A 26,451-nucleotide genomic window follows, 5' to 3' on the forward strand; every position below is an offset into this window, starting at 1 on the left:
TGAGGGACACACACCGTCTGTGGGCAGTTCCTGGGTATGGGGTTGCTGAGCCTCCTCTCCTGTCTCTGCCCCCCGTGCAGGTGAGATCCCGGAGCACATCGGCGGCACCACCCTGTTCGGGGACAACGTGGAGGACGAGTGGTTCATCGTCTACCTGGTCCGGGAGATCACCAGGGACTTCCCGGGGCTGGCAGCCAGGTAGGGCAGGTCCTGCCGAGGTGCCCAGAATTTCAGGAGGGGTGTGAAGGGGTAGTGCCTTCGCTTTGAAGGTCCTGTCTTAACATTGCCCGTGTTCAAGGCCAGGCTGCTTGGGGACTCTGATTATACTGGTCTAGTGGAAGGTTTCCCTGCCCATGGCAGGGTGTTGGAACCAGTTGATCTTTAAGGTCCCTTCCAACCTAAGCCATTCTATGATTCTATGAGTGTTAAAAAGAAACCCAGCAGACATGGATTTAGGAGCATGTTACTGTGCTCTGCAAGGCTTTCTCTTTTAAGAAACCGATTTCTCCCTGGCCAGGATCGATGACAACGATGGAGAGTTTCTCCTGATAGAAGCAGCTGATTTTCTCCCAAAGTGGCTGAATCCTGAGAACAGTGAAAACAGGGTGAGTAAAACTTCTGTACATTTGGCAAGTGGCTCATGGTGGCCTTTTATGTAGCAGCTGGAATCTTCTCTTGCACCTCTAGCCGAGTGGTCTGACTGCCTCTGAAAATCCAGAGTGCTGTCTGTCCCTTACCAGTGAATAAACTTCTACTCAGGGCTCAAGACTTGTTTTAATCAACAGCTTGGGGTTTTTTTAGTACAGTCTCTTTTCATTCTGGTTTTAATGAGCTGCTTTGTGCTCGCTGTGGTTGTTGAATGAGAGACTCAAGGACTGGGAACTCCTCACACTTGATTTGGATCCCTGTGCTCTTGCAGAATGTTGTGTAGAGTGAGTGTGTAGGGAATTTTTCAGCAATTAGGTTGTGCTGATTCTCCTGAAGCAAATCTCTGGTTGAAGGGAAACTCTTGGTATTACTGTTATTAAGGAAACAAGATACATTTGACCAAACTGGTTGAAGTTAAAACAGGGGTTTTTATTCACTGTTTGGCTCGTGGTTGCTGGCACCTCAAATGCCATTTTTAGATTATACTGCTTCCCATATTATTTATTTGTACTGCAGTATTCCCTGTGTTCAAACAAATGCATTTTGTACATGAAATTAAGTTTCCCATAGCTCAGTGTGTGCCTGTTCTGATGGGAACGTTCCCCTCTGCCAGGTGTTCTTTTACAAAGGAGAGCTGCACATCATTCCACTGGCAGAGAGTGGGGAGCAGGAATGGGACCTGCCTGCTCCCTGTCCAACAGTCTCAGAGGCACTGGCACTGTTATCCACCCGTTCTGAGGAGTTCCTGGCTGCAGAGCCCATCAGAGCTGCCGTGTATAAACGCATTGATGGGTATGTGGGTGTTTTGTTTTGGTCCTCTGCCACAGTAAGTCTTGATTCTGGGCTGTCTGGGGTTTAAAGATTTCCCTGATAGATGTGATAAAGTCGATTCCTTTCCAGAAACCACCAGCTAGAGGTTTTCCTGTGGCATTCTTGGGAAGAGGGGGATCAGTGTCCTGTAGACTGTGATCTGGGGGCTCTGAAACTGGTTCATGACTCCACACCTGGCAATGACAAGTTATTCTTCCTTCCCATCCTTCCTGTACTGAAAAATCTCAGAGTTCTGTGAGCCTTTGGGACCCCTCTGCAGGAGGAAAAAGAGGATTTGAACTAAAATGTAGAACCAGCATATTTTTCAGAGCATCACGGCACTACCCATTGTTTTTTGCAACAGTGTGAGCCAGATGACTTCCACGCTGGGTGTGGTGAAGGCCAGTGTATAGCTGAATAGTTAGTTCAGTTCACAGTGACTCACCAGTGTGGGCATTAACGTGTATGTGTGTGGGGTGTTACATCTGTTACAGGAGCAGCCATTCCAGGCGAGTTTGAACTGCAGAATAACACGGGTTAATACTGGGGGCTGACAGAGACAGAGGCGTGGTGTGGGCTGGCAGTAGGCTGACTCTGTGGCTGTTGTGTGACACAAGGTATCCCGAGAAGCTCCAGGCCTGCCTGCACCGAGCCCGGTGTTTCGTGCCCGCGGGCGTGGCGGCGGTGCTGCGCCAGCGCCCGTCCCTGGTGGCCGCCGCGGTCCAGGCCTTCTACCTGCGGGACCCGGCGGATCTACGGGCCTGTCGTCGGCCTTTCCACACCTTCCCTGCGGACCAGCGTGTGATGACCGTGGTCAGTGACCCAGATCAGCCTGGCAGCTCACCTCTGTGGCTGGCAGGGGCTCTGTGGGCCGTGGTGTAAATGTGGGCGTTTAATTTTTACAACGGGATGTTTTCTGGCTTATTTTTTTTTTTAAACGAACTTTTAATGACTTCCAGTTCGTTCCATTAATAGCTTGTGTGCCTTCACACTGACATGCTGGGGTTTCAAAGGGCTAAGCAGGAGGTAAATGTTTCTGGAGTGGGAGGTGGTGCTAATAGTCCCTCTGCTGAAATGCTTGCTGAATAAACTGATCCCCTTCTGTAATCAGAGCAGTTTGACAGCACTGCCAGCCAGCAGAAGGAGTTGCTGCTAACTACCCCCAGCTGTTCATGCCAAGGCTTCTCAGCTCGTCAGCTGTGCTCACACGCTTTATGAAGTGTTTCATGAGCATTGTGTCGTATCTGATACATTTTCTGACATTGTTATACCCCTAGACTCCTGAAAAGAAGCTTTGCAGTCAAATTTTAGATTTCTACACTGTTCCTGAAATCTCAGCTTTGGTTTCATTAACAGAAAAAAGCCCTTGCAGTTTCTCAAAATGCACCTTGTTGGTGTGAATACTGAATACTTAGGGTCTTTTCTAATGCATTTAGACTGATGGAAGCTCATGTCTGTTTAGAGATGCCAACTTGGAATATACTTTTTAAGACCTGAAAAGCAACACATCTCAGAAAAACGTCCCCAGGCTGTGTTTGAATGCGGTCTCAGGTGTTGTGTGTAATGCTGGTGCCTTAAAGCACGATTTAGATGAGCCTGGTGGAAAGCTGCTGCCTGTGCCCCACGCAGTGACGCTGCAGTGAGTGGTTTTGCTGTGCTCTGGCTGTTGCAGGTCACCTTCACACGGTGTCTGTACGCCCAGCTGGCACAGCAGAAGTTTGTCCCGGACAGACGCAGTGGGTACGCGCTGCCCGCCCCAGCTCACCCTGAGTACAGAGCCCACGAGCTGGGCATGAAGCTGGTGAGGATTTCTTATGCATTCTGGGCTTAGTTTGCCTGTTTGTGTATGTCCAGGGGATGACTCTCTGCTTTTTAAGTTGCCTGCTCGTCCAGAAAACTGTGAGCAAAGTTTGCTACACCTTGAGAATCTCCTCGTTTTCGCATCTCTTATACAGGCTCATGGCTTTGAAATTTTGTGCTCCAAGAGCAGCAAAGTATCTCCTGATTCCAAGAGAAGTGTGCTCAGTGGTCCCCTGTGGGAGAGATTCCTCAGGAGCCTGAAGGAAAAGGATTATTTCAAGGTGAAGTTGTGTGTCTGTGTCTTATAAACATTCCAATAAAAATGTTTTAGCTCTTGAACTTGTGTAAGTAGTTGCAGCAGGGCAGGAAATCTAATGCTTCTTTCTATGTAAAATGAATTAATGTCTTTAAAGGTGTTACATGCAGTTTGTTCCCCTTTGGAAATTAATTTATTTTGGAAATGAATAAGGAAAAGGCAGGATTTGTGGACGAATTCATTCATCTGAATAAAGGGGAGAGATACCCTTGAATGAAGGAAATCACAATATGGTTGTGTGAAGTCTGATTTCACTGCTTTACCTTTCATTTGCGTGCCTCTAGAATTCACTGTTCCTAATGATCCATACATAACACCAGAAATCCTTTTGGGCCCGTGTAATTTTGTGTGTGTGTGTGCTCATCCTTGTGACAGGGAGAAATGGAAGGGTCTGCTAAGTACTCAGAGCTCTTGCATATGGCAGAGGATTATTTCCAGCAATCTGTTGCCACTCCAGAAAGGTAAGAGCTACCTGAAATTCATGAGTATCATACACAGTGCCTACAAATACTTTTAACTTACCCCTTCTCAAGTTCTTGTTACAGAAAACCTGAGCCCGTTTCCCCATTGTACATTTGCCAGTGTACAGTGCTGTGGTGCTCTGGCTGGGAGCAGTATTCCTCTGGAATACTTGCTACTAGTAGAGGTTTTTGCCTGGGTAACTATTTATCTTGGGTTTGTAAAGTGTTAAGCTCTTCCAAGTGGGTTAAGAGGTGACTGACAAGCATTATTTGCTTGGTTGACTATGGAAAGTGTATAAAAGTTTCATTGAAAAGCAGTCCCAGTGAATAATAAATCTGGAGTAATCTGTCTCCTCTACTCAAGACAGGCAGCTGGCTATACATTGCTCCAAAAGATCAAATCCAAGAAGCAAATCATTACAAAAATAGCTGAGGGTTTGCCAGCTCATAATATCTGGACTGTTAGTTTTTTGAGTTTCCAGTCTGTGCTGTTTGGGATCTGGCAATCTTCATATTTACCAAGGCAAAATAAATATAAAGAAAAGGAAACACAAGAAGTGGGCTTTGGAGCCATCGACTACAAATTACAGCAACTGACTGTGTCTTGTTCTGGCAAATACTATGTGTAGTATTCTGGTGCTTCCCCCAGACTCACTCACCTTTTGACAGGTTTGCCCAGAAGTGAAAATGGGGAATTTGAGTGAAAACCTGAATGTAAAGCTTGTGATGCCATTGAATCCATTTCAATAAATTGATTTTTTTTTTTTTTTCCTTCTAGCTCTGTTGAAGTGAGCCCAGGGGATGAAATCTTGGCATTGCTACAGACAACACCCATTGATTTGAAGGAATTTGAGAGAGAAGCAGCTTGTCTTCCTCCAGAGGATGGTGAGCTGGACTGGGGAAGGGGGGATTATTCCTATCACATGATTATTTGTGGGGGGAGAGAGGGAATGTTCATGGCTATAAAGGGAGAGCCAATCCAACTTTCATTAAGACTAAATATTGGATTGGCTCTCCCTTTAAGTCTTTCTTCCTTCATTTAGTGGCTGAAGGATTCTCTGTGACTTTGTTTGAAGCTTCATGCAAAGCAGAGTGTTAAAGCAGTGAAATGAGCTCCCAGCTCTCCTCAGCCTCTCACTGCCTTGTGTGACCCAGAGGCAGCCCAAAAACTTACCAGTGCAAAAACAAGCTGCCAAACTGTAGCAGTGCTCTCTGTTTGAGTAACAGGTCTGTCCTGTGTTCCTTCAGATGACAGCTGGCTGGATATTACACCAGATGCTCTGGATCAGATGCTGAAGGAGGCAGGAAATGAGTCCCTTCCTTCCGCAAGTGGGGAAGAGCAGAAATACGACTTGGAAGCGGTTGCTGAGAGCATGAAGGCCTTTGTGTCCAAAGTGTCCACACACGAAGGAGCAGAAATGCCATGGTAGGGCTGGTTTGGAGCTTGGTGTCAGCTGTAGGGAGTTTCACTGTGCTGCAGCCCTTTGGTTGATTCTGGGATGTAGAGAATCAGGGTTTGAAAGTGCTCTGCTTGGCAGAGGCCTGCAGCAAACCTGTGGGAATAGTGAATATACAGAGTTGCTCTTAAACCAACTTGGTGACCGCTCCAACACTGGTGCAGGTAAAAATGCTGGAAGCTGAGCTATTTTCTGCCACTCTCTTACTTAGTTTGGCTTTGTGGTCTTTAAAACTTTTCTCTTTCATGCCAGGAATTCCTCCACCCACGGTTTCGTTTCTAACCCACAGAGGCTTCAAACTTCTGAGCACTTCTGAGACCTTCAGTTCAAATGTCCCAACTTTAATCTGGGCTTCAGAGAAATCACTGTGCCATTATGCCCGTGTTGGGCTTAGGCAAGCATAAAAGCTTTATTTAGTTAAAAATGCTTTTCTGTTTCAGGTCATCTGACGAATCCCACGTTACCTTTGATGTAGATTCTTTTACAAAAGCCTTAGACAGAATTTTAGGTGAGACTGCTTCTTTGTTTGAAACAAATCACTGCTGACATGTTTGCTGTCTGTACTGACACAAAATAATACCTAGGGGCAGACTCAGAGGAGCTGGATTCTGATGATCTGGATGAAGAGGAGGAGTTTGGTTTCTCAGACGAGGATGATGAAGACTCAGGTGCTGGAAATGAAGGGCAAGACCAGAAGGTATCACCTGATGAGCTCATAGGCAGCCTCAAGTCATACATGGATGAGATGGACCGTGAGCTGGCACAGACCAATGTTGGGAAAAGTTTCACCACCCAAAAGAAAGGGGTGAGTATGCCTTGAGCTCCAGTTTGTAGCATGGGAGTTTTGAGAGCCTTAGTAGCAAAGTGGAAATGTGCTGATCAAAAACCTTCCCACGTGCAAGCAAAGCGTGCTGTGGTTGCACCATAATAGTGCATTTTAAGCTTTAACTTGCACCTCTTTTCCAAGACTTAGTTTGATTTTTCAGTAGTGAGGCGAGCAGCTGCAGCTTAACTTGTGAGTTCCTGTAGTAGTTTGCTCCCATAGGAAGCTGAGCCAGGACTCAGCAACACTCTCTGTCCTTCCCTTGGAACTCAGAGTGTGTAGTGGACAGTGATGATTTTTAGCTGGCATGAGCATTTGGTGGCTAAATTCCTGTCTGTCAGGACTGTGGAACGTGCTGGACTTTGCTGGCTGCAGAATTGTTTCCTTGTTTCTTTTCCCTCGCGGTTTTTCTTTTTTTTTTTTTTCAATCTGTTTATGCAGTTTGATAAAACTTTCACTTTGTACTTGCCGTAGGCAAGTTCTGTTAAAGCAGCTCCATCTGAGCGCGCTGGCCCTGACTGTGGAGCTGAAGACCCGGATTTGGCACCAGTTGATGTGGATATGAACCTGGTAGCCAACCTGCTGGAATCCTACAGTGCTCAGGCTGGCCTGGCAGGACCCACCTCCAACATCTTACAGAGCATGGGAGTGTATTTACCTGAAAACACAGATCGCTGGGGCTCGAGCAGTTGAGCAGCACAGGAGAGGCTGCATTAACTGGGAAGACACAACTGGTGGAGAAATGAAGCACAGACAGAGCAGCAGGATGTGGAAGAAGACACAAAAGGTTTTAACTTGGGGCGTTTTATGCACTGTGTGTGACTTTAGAGATGCAGAGTGAATCTACCTGCAAAAGCCTTCTGTTTGGATGCTGAGGTGGAAATCAGAGCTGTCCAGTGCTAACACAGAAAACTGAGAAATGATGTTGGGACCTGAGTGAGACTTTTATTACAAAACCCGTCTTGGATTTTTCAAACCAATGATCCGATCTGCCATCACTATAAAATGCCCTTTTACCTGTTACTGGGTGGTTTCAGTGTCTGGAAAGCAGTTTGTGTTCTGAAAATGCTGCTGCCTTCAGGGGCAGCTGGGGAAATACTGTGTTACAGGAACATCTCCTGGACTTGGGAACTGCTGGTTAAGTGTTCAGCAGACATTTGAGCCTTCCCAAAAGCACAGTGCTTCATTGTAAGAACTTCTGATAATTACTGTAAGAGTCTGGACCTTATTAACCAGGAGGGTTTGCAGAGTAATTGGATCAAATATGTAAATATTGGCTAGAAGTGTTTTTTGAGTTTTATTTCAGTAAAAGCAGAAATACAACTTGGTGACTGGAGATGTTTTTTTTCTTTTCCTTTGAAGGGATGCAGGACTTCCTCAGTGCAGCATCAGAGCTTCTTGGAGTTAAAGCATTTTCCCAATTGGGCATTTTCTGAATTCCATTATTGCTGGGTGTTGGCATCATGCCAGCAGTAGCTGTGTGTGAGCTGTGTGAGCTGAACAGTTTAGGTTTGTTTTCCAGTGAAAATGTAGCTGGGAGGCGTGTGCAGCGTGTTGCTTTCACATGGAATCAGAAATACATTCTAGATATGACAACTTTACCTTTAACAAAATCCATTTGAGTTAAAATTCTTGATTTGCAGGCAGTAAGAACACAGTCCTGCCAGGTCTGAATCAAGTTGTTTGTTTTAATTCAACAATTAATCAAGTGCCTGAACTGGTAGAAGAGAAGCTTATTGGTTGAGTTTTTGTTTGTTGTTTGTTTGTGTGTTGGGTTTTTTCAAACATAGTATTCAGTGATACAAAAGCCTGACTGATCCTGAAACATGATTGCTTTTAGAGGACTGAATTGTTATTATTGATGTTATTACTAGTCTAAATATTGGAATACAATTAGTTGAATTCTTTGGCTTAATATCTTTTTTTTTTTTTTTAATGTCAAGTGTTGGCCTTATTTTAATTGCCAAAGCAGAATGTAGCATAAGTTGTTTCCATGTAGGGCTTGGACACTTGCTGGATGCTGAGTTTGTGCCTGACTGCCATGACAACCAATGCATGGAAAATTCTGGCCCAGCTTGGCATAGTTTCACTGAAATTCAGGACCTCCACAAGGCACAGTGGCTGCTTGGCTTCCCAGCTTCTGCTGACCTGTGCTCCTGGGTTTCTCCTTTCCCAAGTGTTTGCTTGCTTTTGCAAATGACAGAAAGCTGGTAAAATGCTCCAGTATAAGATAAATATTGGAGATTCCGCACGTGAAACGTGGAATGAGTGTGGTTGAAGGGTTGGATGTGCTGCCTCCACATCTGTCCTCTGCTGGTGTCGTGTCACTGAGTTTGTCAGCAGCTCGGGGAGAATGCTGACAAGTGGGATAGGGATCAGAGATGGACAACAAGAATGGGAAGGATGCTGCTGAAGTTCAAGGTGGGCTGCAGATCCAGTTAGACAAATGGCACTGGAACATTCGGGCTAACAGGACTTCTGGGATCCAGCAGACACGGAGAGCCAGTGGTTAGTCATGGAAAACAGATGTACCTGAGCCTTGAAAAGGGCTTGTGTCTGAGCAGGGAAGGTACTTAGAAAATTCTCCACTGATGAGTACTTAAATCAGAGTTAGATACTGTAAAAATAATTGAGTTTCAAGAAGATGATCACATTCCACTCTCTGGTACTACACAAAAGGCTGAAACAGATGGAAGGACTTTTCTGTTGTAGTATGTGAAGAAAACTTCTCAACTAATGTTCAGAACAAAGCTGCTCTTTTGGAAGCACTTCAGCTGATCTTGGTGCTTGGATAATCTCAGTTCTCCATCAGTGAGACTGTGGTTTCTGTTCCAGCTGTTTACATTTGTTTAGCAGCTTCACAGTGAAGGCCTTCAAGGCTCTGGAATCGCTCACAGGAGAGTTTGCTCTTGAGGGATGAGCATTTCCATGCTGCCCCTTCGCTGCTTTGAAGTAACATATGAGGCATCTCTGCTTTTAATTTCGGGAGTGTTTTTGGGGAGGGAGGCCTGATGGAATTAATTAGGGAAGACAAGTGCAGCGTGGTTCCCTTTCAACGGATTGCTATCAAAGTTTTCATTATATTCCAAAGCAGTTTGACTGGAAGTGCATTCCAACACAATTTACTCACTTTGCTCACTTGAGCAGCTGCCTTTTTGTGTAGCCTTGTTCATCCTGGAACCTGTGACCCTTCCCAGCAATGTGGTTTTCTCCTTCGAGCTTCACCCCTGAAGCCTGTTTAGTTGTTGACTGGTAGATTTAAAGCAAGAAAACAGATAGTGGATCTTTCACCTTCCATACAGGAGATCAAAACTAACCCCTTGGGCACGGCAGAGACCTGTTTAAACTCTTCTGGATACCTGGGCACTTCGGCTGTTGCCACTCTTGCCACTGAGAAGCTTTCTGGAGCTCCAGTCTCAGGAGCCCTGGAATCCCTGTGCAAGTTAACTGCTCCCAGCATCCCTGAGGTGTGAGTGGGTGGCAGCCTCCCTGCTGCCATGGGAAAGCACCTCCCTGCAGGACACCTGCCTGCTGCCTTGCCTTCCCAGCACCTCGGGAATGACAGTCATCCCCAGGCACCTGGGAGTTGCAGTGGTGGAAAAGCACTTTTAGTGACTGTTTGTGCAGCTCCTGCTGCAGCTGCTTGTCTGAGAAACTGGAATTTGTTTTCCATAGCAGCAGGAGCCAGGGCAGGCCCTTTGTGCCACCTCAGGATCCCTTGGGATGCTGCAAAGGCTGCAGCAGCAGCTGCCCTCCCTCCTGCCATTTCTGTCTTTGGAGTGGAACACAAGAGCATCTGTTCTGGCACGTCCAGGATGGAAATTTATTTCTTTTTCCAGCTTGCTTTATTCCCCTAAGAAAACTCCCTGCCATGGAGGGCAGTTTGGGTTCTTGGCTTAAACAGCAGACTACAGAGCTAGTGAAAAAAGGGAGTTGTTCAACAATATGAGGTCGGGGGGGTGAAATCTTGGTGAGTATCTGCTCAGTGTCATGGAAAAGAGTGTCATGAACAACTCAACTTTGTGATGTGAAACTGTATCTAAGAAGTGAAGTGATTACCACACACAGAGGAACATCACAGGGTGTGTTACTCCTGTGTAAAAGCAGGAATTGCTGTTGGGAATGGAGCCATGGCTCAAGTGGGTCAATGCTCCCTGATGGATCTTCACAAGGGCACGAGGATGGGAAGTGAAGAGCAAAGCTATTGTGAAGGTAAAGCTCAGTTTATGCCAAAAAAATGATGTAGGTGACAGGAAATGAGGTATTTCCAGTAAGAGTTCATAATTTGATGGGAAAAAGGACTAATGATACCCAGTGACTGCAGGATATTGATCTAAATGAGCTTAGACCAGACCTTTTTTTCACCTGGGGAGGGTTATTAACCTCACCTCCAGTTTTAAGGCCAGTTACAGTGTTGGAATGTAATCCAGTTAATTTAGGCTCTCTCCATGCTGCATGCTCACAGCAGCCACGTTAAACTATCAGACCATGTGTGAATTTGCTTCTGTCCATACCCCAAGCCTCATCTTCATTCTTTTTTTTTCTGCTTCTTTTAATGTAAAAGTAAACCTGCTGTGTCCCTTGGCAGTATTCCCACTAACAGAAATAGTGGAGAACACTGTCTAAAGGATGCTCTCTCCCCTGAGCACAGGGCCCCAGTGGAAAAGGATGTTCTCTCAGCCTTTTCTGTCCCTGTGCCAGTGCTGCTCTCCCCGTGAGGGAGCTGGGCAATCTGTATTTCTGCTCCTGGGATCTTTCTCCTGTTTGTCACAGCTGATGCCAGATTTTAGTTTCTCCATGCAAAGATGATTCTGGACATCTCTCAGTGCACCTAATTGCCTTCAAAATACCACTGATGGGTCTGAAAGGAAAATGGAGGTCACACCATCTCCAGGTTGGCAACACAGCCTCTTTTTTTTTTTTTAACAGAAGCATTTTTGGTGGTGCTGTGCTCATTCACTCCCAGGTGTATCCACTGCCACATGAATAACACTTGGCAGTCTTTTTTCCCCCCGACACAGCTGCTTTCCATCTGTTGCTGGGTTGGAAAGTGAGTCAGTTTTTGATGGGAGCTGAAGGCTGGGGCAGCTGAGTTTGTTTGAGTGGCACCTCAGAGTGAACAGAGGGATGGTACTTGTGTAATTACAGGTTGTCCTGACGACCTGTCCCTGGCAGCTGCCACAGCTGAGCTGCTCCTGGTTACCTGAGGAATGTTTCCCTGGCAAATGGCTTTAGGAGGGTCACATTGTTGGGGTGTTCCATTAAGTGCTCGTGTCCTCTCAGGCTGAACATCCCATTCAGAGCAGACCCGTGTCTCACGGGGTGAGGTGGTTCCCTGATGTTAAGAGCTTCCTCCTGGACCTGTAATGCTGAGCTCAGACCTTCTGCCACTCACAATGATGACTGTCCCTCTGGGCAAGAACATGTGGCCTTTCCACACAGCAGCAGAGCAGCCCAGGTGATGAATTCTCACTCCACACCGTTTCCAGGTAAGATTTTTTTTTGCTCCCTCATTCAGAGATAGACAAGTTGTGTCGTGTGCTTTGGTTACTTTAATCCTCTGCTGGCACCTGGTAGAGATAAACATGACTTTTATACCCTGTTGCTTTTGGGAGGTAGGTGGAATGCTGCTCTGAACCTGCCTGCATTGCTCTCCAAAAACTTCATGTTAATTGGATGAATGTTCTTATTTTAGAGCTGCCTGTATTATTTTATATCCTGCTGATTGGTGATCCCTGTAACCAGCTGGGCTGTAATGGCCCAGGCTGGCAGCTTTTCAGCACTGCTCCCTTGCAGTCCCTGGAGGCAGTGGGGGCTCAGGGATTGGTAAGAACCAAGCATTCCCAAAGAGGATTCAGTTCAGGGATGTGTTCCTGAGAGGGAAATATGTTGCTCCACCCCTTTTGCCTGCTGATACCTTTTCCACGGGAAAGCCCTGCTGTGTTTTGTTGAGGAAGCATCTGTCAGGAATTGCCTGCTCCTTTTTCTAGGTCACCTGCCTTCATGGAGCATGTCCTGTCCTGACTGCAGTGTGTTCTTCAGGCTTCAGACACATTTCTGAGCCAAATGCAAGTGAGAACAACGTGTGTCTCACCTTGTTTTTCTGTCCTGTGTGCCTGTGATCATTCCTGCTTACCTAACACCTGGAACAGAGGCCACCAATATCATTTCATAACTCAGTCAAAGGGGGTATGGACTAAGGATTTTATAAAATTTAATGCTTTTCAAAAGATGTGATGAGAATATTGCCTTGGAACAAAAAAAAAAAAAAAAAGAAGTATTTGAGTAGATTGAAAAGACTTTTTTCTTATTGATAATTAAAAAAAGAACATGCAGATGTTTAAAGCTGTTTTAAGAGGTCACAGGAGCAAACAAATGAGAGAACAGCTTTGCTTTTCCTCAGACTTTCTTCTGTATTGGCAGGCAGTACCTATTGGTCCCAGGGTCCTTTTTCTGCCACTGGGAGAATGGATCATGTGTGGATATTAAAAACTAGTAATTTTTTAATACTCTTTAATAAAGTACATCGAGATGGATGTATCCTGGAAGCAGTTTGGGCACATTAGTGAACTTAAGGGTGAACTGGGAGGGCTAAAGGAGAAGCCAGAAGGAGGATGAGGAGCTGGAATATCTTGCTGGCAGGTATCTAACTCTTCAGTATTTTGTACTGCAGAGAAGGGGAGGAAAGGAGTGAGGCTGAAAATGGCAGTTTTCAAAAATGAGAGAACAAGAGAGAAATGCTGGGGGCCTGAAGTGGTGTGATGGGAGAGAAAAGCAGAAGGACCTGCTGTGAAGAGGGGCTGTGAGCCATGTTCCAAAGGAAGCTGGATGCAGGAATTGTTGCAGTTGAGTGGTGTGAGGGCTCCTGTGGTGTGTCTGGCTGGCTGAGGGGAGGCAGCAATGCCCTTGGCTGCACTGCAGTATATTCCTCCCAGGATGAGTGACAGATGGAGTTCACAGGCATGACAGACACGCTCTGACACGGGGCTTTTATTGACTGAGAGTCAGGCTAGGAAGGGTGTTGGAATATGCTATCAAGTCCTGAAAGAATCCCCTCCCAACCTCCTGAACTAAAAACAACTTGAGGACACAAAGTGTGTCTGAGCAGCGTGACAAGCCTTCTTTATTGCTCCCTGCTCAGGTGGCAGGACTGAGATTTCCCCCGCAGTGAGTCCCAGCAGTGGCAGGCACTGACACATCCCTGTCCCCCCTCCAAGTCCCCACACTGATGGCTTTGCAGCCTTGGCAGCTGAACTCTGACCGAGCAGGCACAAAGGACTGTCAGCCTGGATCAGCAGCACCCCAAACATCCTTTCATCTGGCTCTTGCACTAAGCTTGCCCTGCCCAGACTGCCTCTGTGCTGCTCTCCCTCCAGAGGGATGGTACCATTCCATCAGTAAAACGAGACCAGCTCTCCAGGCAAGCCCCAGACTCTGGCCTCAGGGTAAGAGGCACTGCTCCTTTCAGGGTCTTTCCCTGTTGGAAGTGCAGTCCTTGTTGCAGCAGCTCCTGTCACCTTTGCATCATCTGGGTTCTTCTAATACACCTTTGGGTAGGGTTTGCTCTTTCCCTCTCTACCACCAGATAGCTCTGTTCTCTCTCCCTTGGGATGAGAGCAACTGGTGGGGAAAATGGTGCCTCTACAGACATTTTCAGTTGCTCAGATGTATCAACAGAGTAGAAGCCCATTTACCATTTGCAAAAAAAAAAACCCCAACCAAACCTGGGTGTTTTATATGAAACTAGAAGATTGAATGGGAAGAGAGACAGAAGAAGGGGAGAGCATACAAGCAGTGGCTTTTCTTCTTCTTTTTGATAGCTCTCCCAGATCCAAAGAAAGATTATGTCACTGTCCTTTTATTTTTCCTGGAAAGACTGTGCTTTTGATATCCATCCAAGATGGGAAAAATGGAGGAAAAAGGGACAAAGGTGCCATGGGCTCACTGTCAGCTGATCACAGCAAGTTTGATGCTTTGGAACTAAGAATTTTATTGTGCATTTACTGCAAGTCTTGGGATCTCAGAGGAGACCCAGTGTATGTGGGACTGTCTGAGGGTGATCAGATCAGACGTGGCTTTGGAGGCCAGTGGATCTGAGTTTCAGGGTGGTGCTGTCCTCACTGTGACACAGCCTTTGCCTCCAGTGGCTTTGGAAGCTTTTCTGTGGAGCTTTCATGGTTCTGGTGGAATCCCAGACTTGATGAAGCCCTGCCTAAGCCTGGGCACTCTGCTGCCTAACCCACTCACGGATCAGCTGGTGAGCAATGGCCTGTTTGGGAGGGAACCAGGGTAAAGAACTCCCATCATCTTGTTTTGAAGATCTGGGCTCTCTCTTGAGGCCCTCCACGATTTCCTCCAGGCCAAACCAACGGGCTTCCTCCAGTTCCAGGCTGTCCACACTGATCTGGAAAGAATCCAAGAGCACCAGTCCCTCAAACCAGCTTTAAATGTGGGCAGAGGTACCTTGCTTGCTCTTGTACCCACAAGGATCCTGTGCTAGAATGCCCAGAGTGCTTTATCCATGCCTGAGGACATTACTGTCCACCAGTGCTTTGTTGCCTTGGTTTCCCAGGGAAACACTGTTCCATCATGGCATTGGCCTGTGGAGTGGGTCTGCTCCAGGTCCTTTGGTGGGCAAAGGATCCTAACTGAGCCTGCAAAGCACCAGTGACTGAGCACAGTAATTAACAGGGCAGAACCTGATTGTCCTGTGGCAGATGTGATGTTAACACTAGAGAGAACCTCCTCTGCAAAACTGGGTGCTGGACTTGTATATGTACAGTGACCTTGCAAAATCTGCCACATCTCCACAGAAAATAGGATTATTTTGAACTTCGTTCTTCACTTGTAGAGAAAGCTGCATTTAGAGAGGATGTGCTGCAGTGGAATGCCTCGGGGAGCCCGGGCTCGCTCACCTCAGCCTGCTGTGCTCCCACCAGGGCATGGCAGCCCAGCATCAGGGAGCCGCTGGGGAAGGGCCAGTGCTGGGACGCCGAGTACCGGAGCGACTCCACCTCCAGCCCCACCTCCTCTGCCACCTCCCGCCGCACCGCCTCCTCCACGCTTTCACCTGCGAGCAACCAAAGGTGGGTAAGGACGGCCCGGCCCCCGGGCAGCAAGGAAAACTGCTCATTTCCCAGGGGTTCCAGCCCCTGTGCTGACCTGGAAACGCTTGTCAGCAGGATGCTCCATTAAACTCATCAACTCATCCCGTAAACACAGCTACCAGAGAATTTTTTTGGCCCTGTCCACATACAGAACAACTCAACATCTCCCCTTTTAAGCCATTTTCCCTCCTGTAACGAGAGGTCTGTAGTCTTCCTTCCGAGCCAGACTGCACTAGCCACAAAATGGACTAAAAAAGTATCAGAGCTTCCAACCTGGGGAGTTTAAAACTTACATTTACCAGCAGAGACTACAGCAATGGGAGGGACACCTTCCACTAGCCCAGGCTGCTCCAAGCCCCATCCAACCTGGCCTTGGACACTTCCAGGGATGGGGACACACGTCAGCTGTGCGTCCATCCCTCTCCCTGAACAGGTGTTCCCACACCCTGCAAGCCCAAGGCCACTGCTCTGCCTCGGGGCCCAGCTTACCCACGTCACAGAAGCCCGAGAGAGCCGTGAACATGCCCGGGGGGAAGGAGGGCTGGCGGGCCAGGAGGCAGCGGCTGCCGTCGGACACCAGGGTGATGACCACTGGAGACACCTGCCAAGGGCAGCAGAGAGCAAAGCCACTTCACACCCAACAGGTAAGTGGAAATTGTTGCCTTTCCTGGCTAGTTGAGGGCCACTGGATGAACACTAAAGACAAAGCACCCAGCTACACACACAAAGCCCTCACTGCTGCTTGCTGAGTGCCCTCTGTGCCACCCAGAGTCCCTTGTGTTCCTTCCCTCTGTGCCACCCAGAGTCCCATGTTTTCCTTCCCTCTGCTGTCCAGGTGCTCACCTGGGGGTAGTAGGTGATTCCACTGGCCTGGCAGACACGCTTGCTGCCAGCTGGGTTTTTCTGAGTGGGCTGCCCAGTTTTGCTACAGTACTGGTGGGAATCATGCCACCGGAGAAGGGACTGGGCCTGCAAACACAGGAGAGAAACACAAACTTTAGTTATACCTGTTGCAAAGAGGTGACTCAGAGCAGTCTCCCTGGATAATGTTTTGCATGCAGTCATGGGGGTAAACTCTGATTGTCTCTGAAAGCCTCAGAAAGGTAAATGAAGTGTGGGCACTGCTTTGAAAAATGGCAGATTTCTGCATTCGATGTTTCCTGCTTCCAAATCTGAGTATGGTTGAGGGAGGTGGGGAAGAGTTTTGGGATATAATGGGAGCTGTAATGGGAACTGGACTATTCTAAAGAGTCTCCAGCCCTGAATGTCTTCTTAAAAACATCTCAAGCATCACAAACATTATAAAGCAGGAAAGGAAACACAAGCTATTTCTCCTTATGGGTCAGGACAGCTGATTTTCACACACAGGGCTTCCAAACAGAGGCCATCTGCAGAGTAACAGCTTATAAATGAGTAATTTTAAAAGAGCAGCTCTGAGAGAAGCTGTGTGACTTTGTTTGTGACATTCAGTTTGCCCATGTTACAGAAATCTAGTGCCATATAATTGTTGAGCTGGGATTGCTGGGACTGCTGCTAACACCAGCACAATTTACACTGAACATACAGCAGGTGGATGCTAAATGGCATAAATTACTGCAAGTCATTTTTAAATCTGTTTTTCTTTCCACTGCATCTTGCTTTTGGGATCACAAATTTGGGAAAACTGGTGTAATTTATAGCGTGTCTGTACCCAGGTCCCTGAAAGTGTACAGCAGGTATTTCCACAACATGTATTGGATCATAAAACAACATGGGAGACAAGGAGAGGGGTTGATGTTGGAGATCACAGCTTCTTGAAGGAAGAAGTCCAGTCCAATACCGAAGCCAGCAGAGGAGAATCCTTCCCATCCACCACAAAGAGAGCCTTTCGGAGGTCAGTAAACGATCCCTGCAGTTCAGACTCAATCACTGATTTCTCCAAGGCCCCTGTTAATAATAAAAAATAGAAACAACAACAAGATCTTTGATCTCATAAATGTCAGGTTTCATCCCAACTTTCCACCCTTCATTGTTCCGGTATTACAATTTCTGGAAGTTGCCACGGAAGTGACACCACATCAGGGGTAACATTCCCAAATGTTCAGTGGCTGCCAACAGCCCACCTTCCCTGACACACACACAGGAACAGCAGTGCAGTCCATGGCTGTGACCTGCCTCACTCACACCAGCCCCTGCAGAGCCCCCCCAGCACGTGTCCAGCCCAGGAGCAGGAATTCCGAGCCTGAGCCCAGCCCTCCGTGGCAGCACATGTTCATCCCAGGAACAGGAATGCTGCCTCAGCAGCACCTTCCGCTCATTGCATCCCACTGATGCTGGCACAGATGGAAGAGGAGTTATCCCAACCTAAATCCAGGGCAAAGTGTGGTATGTGCTCATCTGAACAACCGACCAGCACCGACTTCTCCATCCACTGCTCAGCCTCGGGGGATTTCTCCAGGATCCGTCGCACCTCTGAACAGCAGGGAAAGGGAAGAGAAAGCTGGGGTCAAAGCAAATCCATACAACTGGGAGGCCCTCTGGATCTTCAAGGCACAGGCAATCCTGGCTCATGGCCCACGTGAGAGAAGGGACCAGACAAGGTCAGTGGTTCTGTCCTACACCAGCCAATACCTTCCTCTCGAAGAAAACCTTTCCTGCCTCACACAAAAAAACCTTTGTCAGTCAGACCTTGCTTGTTTTCCTTTCTCTTCACAAGGCATAATCCCAAATGTTTAAAATTGATCATCTCAAAACAGATCAGGTTGATACTACATGTGTGTGAAGAGTGTGAGCTTGTGTCCACATGCCAAGGTCTTAACTTTAACAGCCTCTGGTTGTTAACAAACAGAGTGCTGCACACAGCAGGATGTTCCTGCACAGCTCCATGGATTTCCATCCCCTGTATCAGGGCTTGCTTGAAAATGTATCTGCTTCTTTTCAGCTGTGTGATCCAGGAGGGGGTTCTTTCCTTACTCACCTGCTGCACTGAGCTGTGGCACCAAATACTTCTTCCCAGCTTTCTGCAGGAAGGGAGAGAGATTGTGAAAGAGGTAGAAAGTTCCCGAGGTCTGGGCTTGTCTACAAAGACTGTCATCTTCCTTTAGCTTATTTAAGTATCTGCAGTGAGAAAATGATTGGGAAGGTGAATTCACGATCAGGTTGAGATTATCAATGTTATGCTTATTTGGATGCATTTACTTTGCACAGAGCAAGGGGGCTGAATGGACAGAACAAATTTAAAGTATTCCACATGCTTTGAGAGTTTTGACAGCTGAGTCACCCTTTGGTGGGCTGCAGCCTCCAGGGAAGGCTGCATGGCAGAAAACACTGCAGTTCTTACTACCACAGGAACAGCCTCAAGTCTTGGGTATCTGAGAAGATCAGTAACCCAGTCTCTCAATCCAAAAGGTCTGCTTTAAAGGCATGAGCATTTGTGTGCAGGAAACCTTGATCTTCCCTTTTGTCCCCCAGTCTGGATGGCTCCAAGTGCTGCTTGGCCAGGCTATTGTGCACATCACATGTTGGAGACAGTTCCCATCAGGCTACAAACACTCCTGCTGGGAACACTCTGCCTGTCCCACTGATGTGAGGGGTAAAGACCAAGCTGAAATCTTAGGGCTTAGTGAGGTAGGGCTGTTTGTGACAGTGGGCACAAGTGCCAAGCTCTGGTCTTCTCCCAGAGAAGAACCAGATGAGAACTTACCTCATTTTCCTAACATAGGTGGAGTGTAACCTGCAGAGGAGAGAGGAAGCTCTTCTGTGCAGTGCTTGATAAACTGCAGCCATAGCCAACACCTACAGCTGGGGTCTCGGCCTAAAAGGAGAAGCATAAAATGTAATGCAGCAGCCCTACAAAGTTAAGTTGGATTTAAAAGGCGCAATAACCAGGTAAATCTCCCTCTTGCAGAGTCCACAGAATCTGCTTTCTAAATTTACCACTTTGGTTTCAGTCTCCAGTCACACATCAAACCCAGTTTCAGGCCATTTTTAAGGCTGTTTAAAGCTACCTGGGTTTGTTTCCACCCGTGAGTGTGCACAGGTCTTACAGAACTTGCTGTCAGACTGGATTCAGCGTTCCTGTCCCAAACCCCTGTGTCCCTGGGGAAAAGGGCTGCTCTCTTGTTTGCTTCCTACACAGTTGTAATGGCCTCGATCCAACCACACATCCCATTGCAGCACACAGTGGATCTGTGGGAAAGGCATGGATGCCAGAAGGGAATGAAAGACAAAATATCAGCTGCAGAAGAGAATTCCCTGAGTTTAGACCGGAGACAGCAGTTGCAGCTGAACTGGATCATCTCCAGCTGTGGATGTTTTTTGTGCCAAAGGATCCTGCCACATTTGCAGTCGCAGACTTCAGTTTGACCTCAGCTTCAGGATGTCAGGAAATAGCCAGAAACTCTACCATCTCTGAGCCAAAACTGAGCTGTGATCCACAGCCCTTAACGATTATCCTGGATATTTCACTTCCCAGCTGTGGAACTCGAAGCCCTTTAAGGAGGAAGTTACGTTTGCTTCGATTTACAGATGCAGAAAGTGCCAGGGAAGAGTCTGAGAGCCTTTCTTTCAGCAAAGGTCAGTGATGGCTCCCTGTGTGCACGTGGAGACTTTGCCTTGTGGCTTCGGACATCTCTGCCCCGGATCCCTCCTTCCCACCGTGTCAGCTGACAGGGATGATCCCTCGGGAGACAGGGGAGCCTGTTTGGGAAGCCACTGGGCTGAGGCAGCCGCTGCGAGGACGGCGACTGTCCCAGACCGTGTGTGACAGGGTTTGGGGAGTGACAGCCGTGCGTCTGCCGCTTCTCCACCCCCGCGTCTCCCGCAGTGGGAATTCCCCGCGCGGCAGCAGCGCTGGATGCAGGAGCTCCGCACTTTGCTCTGGAACGAGCGGCACGACGGGGACACGGGGAGCGCCTTGTCCGCAGAACTGCCCTTGTTTAACCCCTCCCTCCCTCCCTGGGAATCACCGTGCCGGCTTTGGAATCACAGAACCAGTCAGGCTGGAAAAGATCGTCGAGTCCAGCCTTTGACTGCCCACCACCTCCTCAACTAGGAATCACCGGGAATCCTTCAGCTTAACCCTGGAAGCGTCCCGGGCCGGGCTGGACAGGGCTCGGAGCAGCCCGGTCTGGGGGAAGGTGTCCGGACACGGTCCAACCCGCGGGGCTGGGCTGGGAGCTCCCCCCGGAGCGGGGCTGTGCCCGCCCTTCCCCAGGGATTCCCCACTCACTGCACCCCGTGTCCGGCAGCAGGGACCGCCCGGGAAGGCGCCGGGCTTTGGCGAGCAGCGGGGATCAGCCGGGAACGGCCTGCGGCTCAACCTCCCTCCGGCTCTGACTGGGCCGGGCTCTTCCCGCACTGGGAGCGCTGGGAGATGTAGTTCTGCACAGCCGAGGGCTGGAATCCGCTCCGGGGCTGGAGTCACTGCTGCAGCTCGCGAGGCTGCCCGAGAGTAAACTCCCTCTATTTTTATTATTTATTTATTTTTTTTTACCCCGCACCTGCTTCGTTCCATCAGCACTCCTGCATTTGGCCGAACAGGAGTTCCTGTGAGAGCAGTGCTGCTGCAATAATTTGAGCTGTTCTTAGCACAAGAGTTTGGATCCTGATAGTATTTTTTTTTTTTCCCCCCAATTCCAAGCTTCTCCGGGTTGTGTATCCATAACATAAGAGCACTGTTCAAAGTTAAGGACCATATGTCCTCAAACAGGGAAACGTGCCAGGAGCCCTATAAATCCAAAGGCTGGAGCTGTTCAGTGTTCCAGCACCCAAAGCCACAGCCGAGTTTGTCAGCGAATTTCTCTGATCAGAGAGTGTGCTGTGCCAAGGCACATGTCAGAATAATGACAGATTATTTTCATTCCTTTATAAGTGAACAAACAGATTCCTCTCAAGTACTGAAAACATTATTCTGGGCTGGAACCTACGTGGCTATATTTAGCACAAAGAGAATTTTATAAACATACGAAAGTAAATGTTTTCAGGGCAGCCTTCTGCTTTTTGGTCATGAATTGAGCCGTTCTGATCGAGAATTCACGTCATGTAATTTGAGAGCGTGGCTTGTAAAAATAACAAACAAAACATGCAAGGAAACAGGACTCAGCAGAATTACTTACAATTTTAGGTTTAATTATGCCTCACTGCTATTCATATGCTTCCTGAGACAGAGCAAGCCCGATCTTAGTAATCCACTGGGCTAATTGGATTAATGGACAAAACACATCTTCCCTTAATAAGATAAAGGATTGAAATATAATCTCCAAGGGAAGTATCCACCCTGCTGTTAAAACAAACTAACAGATTTATCGACCCTGACTGGTCCCAGAAATGGGTCTTGCGAGAAGAGCTGGTTTTAGAGGGAAGCAGCTGGAGGAGGTACTTTTGACCTCAAATCTTGGGCCAGCCTCTCAATCCTGCTCAGCCCTAAGCAGGCAGTGTCTTGGTGAGTGTGCCCTGTCACAGGAAGGATTAAAAGCCAGAGCTCTCCACTGCAGTGTCAGGCCTCCTCCGAGGGCAGGGCAGTGTCGCAGCCTGTAGTTGCTCCATGAGAAAAAACACATTGATCAGCCCAATCATGTACACCTGGCCTGTGTGCTGGGGCAAGATATGCAGGGGAAATGGGATTAGAGTCACTTCTGCTGCTGGGCTGAGCAGTGGGAAGCCAAGGAGCCTGGGAGAGATTCCTTGTGCCTTCTCCAAGGGTCCATACATTAAGTGCCCTGTTAAATATTTCTGCAGCACATAAGCAGGGGAGATGATTTTGAAACAGAGGCTTTCTTGTCATTCATTCACTTGATCATTTAATTTAAGGAGCACAAATACCAGCTGTTGCTTTGGCACTGAGTTGTTTCTTTGTAAGTATTTTTGGGCTCTGAGCTGTGTGAATTGCACCTATAAACTGTATGTATTAGTCCCCTGCAGACACTGCACTCCATGCTAGGAGCAATCCTGGGAGTGAAGGGAAGGCCTGGCCACACAGATGCATCCCTGAGATTTCTGTAGCTTCTAATTTGAGCTTTGGCAGGTCCCCAGGAGAAGTGAATCCCAGAGACTCTCCTGATGCTAGAAGAGCAAACAAAAGGAGCAGGCAAAGAGGACACAAGCAGTAAGAAATGCTTGCCATCTCCTACATGGACAAGATTGCAAACCAGGTAAATCTTTGGTCCTGTGTTGCTAAGATTATTATTATTTTTTTAATCTGGCTTTGTAAAATACTCATATTGGGATTAAGCGTTGGTAAAAGATTTTTTTTTTTTTCAAGTCAAAAAAGTGGCTGGAAAATGTAATTATAGGCTAATAATAGTTATACTACTAATCTCAATTTTTCTGTTTCGTGTCTTTCCAGCTGCCCCCAATAAGCAGAAATAAGCATTAGAATTGCTAACAGCTGGCCCTTGTAAAACAACTGTTAATTGCCCTAAATATATGAAACTAGCAAATTCACATTGAAAACTCATGGTCAGGCCACAGGAAACCTCTTGGCAAAAAAAGACTTCTTTTTTTTTTTAGGACAAGCCTAAGGAAAGACAAACCACTTCTTTAAAGGGAAAGTTAACGAGTAGTCTTCCCCTCTGTCATTAAACTGGCAAACTAAGTCAGTCTGAAGTTAGATTTGTGTATACCACATATATGATGGGCTCCTATGGTTTCTCACACTCAGGGTGGGGACCTTGAAAGAAAGAAACTGCCTCATTTGATCTGCTGATTACATCCTGTGCTCCTAAGCCCTGGACAGGGGGAGAGGGGACACTTGGCATTTTCCTGGGATTTGTTTCAGGTCACATGTGAGTTCTAGCTTTTCACTTCCCTTGGTGCTTCTGTTGGTTGTGGAATATCCTCAAACTCTGGGGGCTGACTTGCACTGCACAAAATAACTGGTGGCAGAATGTTGGCTGCAGGTGATGGCTTTGTTTTGGGAGCAGACTGGTGGGAAACTAGATCCCTCTACAAAGGGTGAACCCTCAGCTGTGGATACACCTGAAAAAAAAATAGCTAAGCTTTTTGAGCTAATGGGTTGACATAAAACTGATTAAAAGTCATTGATATGACTCACCAGTGTCTTAAAATTGCCTGCAGTTCACGGCCTGTCATCCCCAAAAGGATACTGGAGATCTGGAAAAGGTTCCAAGAGGGCAACAAGCATGATTAAAGGCTTGGCCACGGCAAGGAACTAGGTGGGCTCTGACTTCAGCCTGGGTAAGTCAGCTGTAGACCAAACCCATCACTCTGGAGCCTTCAGCCCCATGCTGAGCAACACAGCTCTCAAACGTGCTTGTTGTTGCTCCCCACTGCCTGCCTTGCTTCCTGAAAATGTCTGGATAGTGCAAAAGATGCTGAGGAAGCAGCAGATCTCACTAGAAAAAATCTGAATGTGCCTCTCCAGGGTGGGAGGTTTTGCCAAATCTCTGGAAGCTGCTGTTAAATCTCTGGCTACATGTTATGGACTCTTTGGATAATGGGGCTTTAACTAGATGCCTCAGCTAGAAGCTTGGATATCATTCCAGTGTTTCCTGCTAGTTGTAGGAGTTGTATTTCTGTTGGAAGGCGACCAAAATGAGAGGAAAGGAAGGCTTATTTTTTGACGGATAGTTCCACTTAAAACTGGCCTTATTCCTGCTCTGGAGCAGCAGCTCTCGCAGTGCTGGCCCTGTGTGGACACATCTGTGTCCACAGCTGGACGAGAAAGGACCGAATTCACTTCATATCTCAGAGCCCCCCCCCCAAAATGGGACATAACACCCGGGGTTTGCCCTTCCCAAGGCATTGCTGAGGGAGTTGGAGCTGAGGGAACAGTTTAGGGAAGAAATCTTAGTTATGGATCATGCTGCAACCTCCAGTTCCCTCTGCTGAGCAAGGTGGGTTTAAGCCAGTTCAGTCATCCCAGTAAAGAATGTGTGTTAGAGGGGGATTTTGACCCCTGCTATGGGGGATTTGACCCCTCCCTGTTATTGTTGTGAAAGATTTCCAGCTGGGAGTGACCAAAAACGTCTGCCTTAGGAGGAGGAAGATTGAAGGCTAGTTAGGCTATTGAGGAGGTGATTCATTATTTGCAGCCCAGATCTAAAGAGAAAGGAAAAAATGGTTATGAGTGTCCCTGATTCCAACTTAGTTGCTGGAATGAACAAATAACTGGAATCCTAGAAAACAATGAGCAGTCAGCATTGACCTGTCATGGCAAGACACATCCAGGCAGCTTACTAATGCCTTTCTGTGAGAGCTGAGACTCCTGCTGTACCAGAGTGGGTGAGGGCTGATACTGGTTTGTGACACAGGTTTTGCTGCTGCCTTGCAAACTGCTTTTGGGATCAGTTGAGATGGAAGCCCTGGAAGGAAGGGGGAGGCTGCTTCAGCACCAGCACTGGAGGAAGGCACCCATCAGTGTGGAAATGTCTTCACCTGGGCTGGCAGGAGAAGGTGAGTGAAAGGCTTGGCTGGTGGGACACAAAATGTGCTGTGAAATGCAGCAGATGGCTCTGGCAGGAGAGAGGGAGGTGCAAGGCTGCTTTGGAATCACAATTATCCATAGAAATTAAAGCAGCAGTCAGAGAGAGGAGACACAAGACTCTGTCTCAGAAAGAAATGAGAATCTGTGCAGATTCAGAATCTGGGCACAATTCAGTTGCCCAAGCAAATTGTGCAGCTGGTGTGAATCACCGTGGTCAGGGAGCAGATCCCCATTGGAATGTCTGTTCTGGATTGTCAGCTGGGAGCTGATCCCCTCCTCCAAGTGGGACTTGGGCTTTGTGGGGCTCAGGCCTGGGCTCTGTCAGGATCTCCTGGGAAACAGGGACACTGCTGGAGGTGGGAGTTGAAGTCACAGGATCATAGAAAAAAAAAATATCCTGAGCTGGAAGGGACCCATCAGGATCATCGAGTCCAACTCCTGGCCCTGCACAGGGGACCCCCAGAACTCCACCATGTGCCTGAGAGTGGTGTGGCACAGCCCTTGGCAGGGTGGGCACCATGGTCCCAGGGGTCTTTTCCAACCTGACTGATTGTGACCCCGGGCTCAGCTGCCCTGGGGCTGGGCAGGGCTGCACGTGCTGTCTCCCGGCCTTTTAGGCCTTTCCTGGCGACTTTTACTCCAAACCCCGCCACTTTCAGCTAAACCCTTTCACGTTTCTTCTTGTCTCCCTGTTGGTTTGCGCTCCCACCCCGCTGTCCCGCCGGTGCCGGTAGAGCCACACCCCCGTGTCCCCCGCGTCGGGTGTTGCCCCTTGTGTCTGGTGTCATCCGTGTTGTCAGAGTGTCCCCCCCGTCCAGTGTTCCCCATGTCGGGGTGTCCCCTGTGTCCCGATGTCCAGTGTCCCTCCCGGTGTCCCCCTTGTGTCCCGGTGTCCCCTCCTGTGTCCTGGTGTCCCCCGTGTCTGGGTGTGCCCTGTGTCCGGTTCCCCCCTCGTGTCCCGGTGTCCCCCATGTCCTGGTGTCCCTCCCGGTGTCCCCCCCATGTCCGGTGTCTCGGTGTCCCTGCCGGTGTCCCCCACCGTGTCCCGTGTCCCCCCATGTCCGGTGTCCCGGTGTCCCCCGCTGTGTCCCGTGTCCCCCCCTGTCCGGTGTCCCGGTGTCCCCCCCTGTCCGGTGTCCCGGTGTCCCTCCCGGTGTCCCGGTGTCCGATGGCGGCGGCCCGGTGGGACCCACGTGGAGCCCCGTGCGGCGCATGCGCGGTGCGGCGGCCGCCGCGGTGACCGGGCTCACGTAGCGCGCGGGCCGCCCCGCCCCGGGGGGCGCGGCCTGAGGGGGGCGTGGCCGGCGAGCCCATAAAAGGCGCGGCGGGGCGGTCGCGCGCTCAGTGTGAGAAGCCCCCGGGCCGGACGCGGAGCTCCCGCAGCGGCGCCGCCCCCGCCCCGCCGCCCCCCGCGCTCAGGTGAGGCCTGCCCGCCCCCGCCGCGCCGTGGGCGGGTGGGGTGGGTCAGCTGAGGGCAGCGCCGCGGGTCCGGTCGCTGCGCGGGCGGGCGTGGGTGGGTGGGGGCGATACGTGGCAGAGCCCCGCCGCCGCCGCCCCCCGGCCCCGCGGCGAGGGGTCCCGGCGCTCCCGGCCCCGTGCTCCCGG

At 48.8% G+C, this 26,451-nt stretch overlaps 3 protein-coding genes and 1 long non-coding RNA gene across 11 annotated transcripts in view; 3 read left to right on the top strand and 1 right to left on the bottom strand.

The window, feature by feature from the left end:
* The window catches only part of ECD (ecdysoneless cell cycle regulator), a 9,092-nt gene extending 867 nt beyond the window's left edge, over positions 1 to 8,225 (top strand). The window contains exons 2-13 of the mRNA XM_027665618.1: positions 81 to 198; positions 518 to 605; positions 1,262 to 1,440; positions 2,076 to 2,271; positions 3,131 to 3,259; positions 3,414 to 3,539; positions 3,950 to 4,035; positions 4,814 to 4,920; positions 5,284 to 5,461; positions 5,933 to 6,000; positions 6,077 to 6,297; positions 6,790 to 8,225. Of these exons, the coding sequence (XP_027521419.1) occupies positions 81 to 198; positions 518 to 605; positions 1,262 to 1,440; positions 2,076 to 2,271; positions 3,131 to 3,259; positions 3,414 to 3,539; positions 3,950 to 4,035; positions 4,814 to 4,920; positions 5,284 to 5,461; positions 5,933 to 6,000; positions 6,077 to 6,297; positions 6,790 to 7,008 (1,715 nt within the window). The 3' untranslated portion in view covers positions 7,009 to 8,225. The remainder of the gene's footprint in view (positions 1 to 80; positions 199 to 517; positions 606 to 1,261; positions 1,441 to 2,075; positions 2,272 to 3,130; positions 3,260 to 3,413; positions 3,540 to 3,949; positions 4,036 to 4,813; positions 4,921 to 5,283; positions 5,462 to 5,932; positions 6,001 to 6,076; positions 6,298 to 6,789) is intronic.
* Positions 8,226 to 10,264: 2,039 nt separating this feature from the next.
* On the top strand, positions 10,265 to 23,147 carry LOC113957829. The gene is made up of 3 exons (XR_003531306.1): positions 10,265 to 11,804; positions 22,426 to 22,552; positions 23,062 to 23,147. It is a non-coding gene; the product is annotated as an uncharacterized LOC113957829 (long non-coding RNA).
* NUDT13 (nudix hydrolase 13) lies at positions 13,995 to 20,748 on the bottom strand. Of its 4 annotated transcripts, none has more exons than XM_027665638.1 (9): positions 20,632 to 20,748; positions 19,105 to 19,215; positions 18,379 to 18,518; positions 17,766 to 17,873; positions 17,242 to 17,348; positions 16,266 to 16,391; positions 15,912 to 16,023; positions 15,231 to 15,385; positions 13,995 to 14,719 (listed from the first exon to the last, which is right to left on the bottom strand). In XM_027665638.1, the coding sequence occupies exons 2-9, from the start codon at positions 19,185 to 19,187 to the stop codon at positions 14,528 to 14,530; spliced, it is 1,023 nt and encodes a 340-aa protein (XP_027521439.1). In that variant the 5' UTR covers positions 19,188 to 19,215; positions 20,632 to 20,748; the 3' UTR covers positions 13,995 to 14,527. The 4 variants fall into 4 exon arrangements, with proteins under 4 accessions (XP_027521439.1, XP_027521436.1, XP_027521438.1 ...); XM_027665635.1 differs by having other exon boundaries at positions 17,242 to 17,351; XM_027665637.1 differs by lacking the exon at positions 20,632 to 20,748 and adding an exon at positions 20,481 to 20,577 and having other exon boundaries at positions 17,242 to 17,351.
* Positions 23,148 to 23,468: 321 nt separating the features above from the next.
* P4HA1 (prolyl 4-hydroxylase subunit alpha 1) overlaps positions 23,469 to 26,451 on the top strand; it is a 31,289-nt gene continuing 28,306 nt past the window's right edge. For 3 of the 5 annotated variants that reach the window (XM_027665630.1, XM_027665631.1, XM_027665629.1), the window contains exons 1-2: positions 23,478 to 23,597; positions 24,674 to 24,815. The gene's annotated coding sequence lies outside the window, so the exon portion shown is untranslated. Of the gene's footprint in view, positions 23,598 to 24,673; positions 24,816 to 26,196; positions 26,266 to 26,451 lie in introns of those variants that run through there. The other 2 variants (XM_027665627.1, XM_027665628.1) reach the window with 2 other exon arrangements.

The sequence above is a fragment of the Corapipo altera genome, unplaced genomic scaffold (assembly GCF_003945725.1).
Source record: "Corapipo altera isolate COAL_440 unplaced genomic scaffold, ASM394572v1 161, whole genome shotgun sequence".
Taxonomy (NCBI): Eukaryota; Metazoa; Chordata; class Aves; order Passeriformes; family Pipridae; genus Corapipo; species Corapipo altera.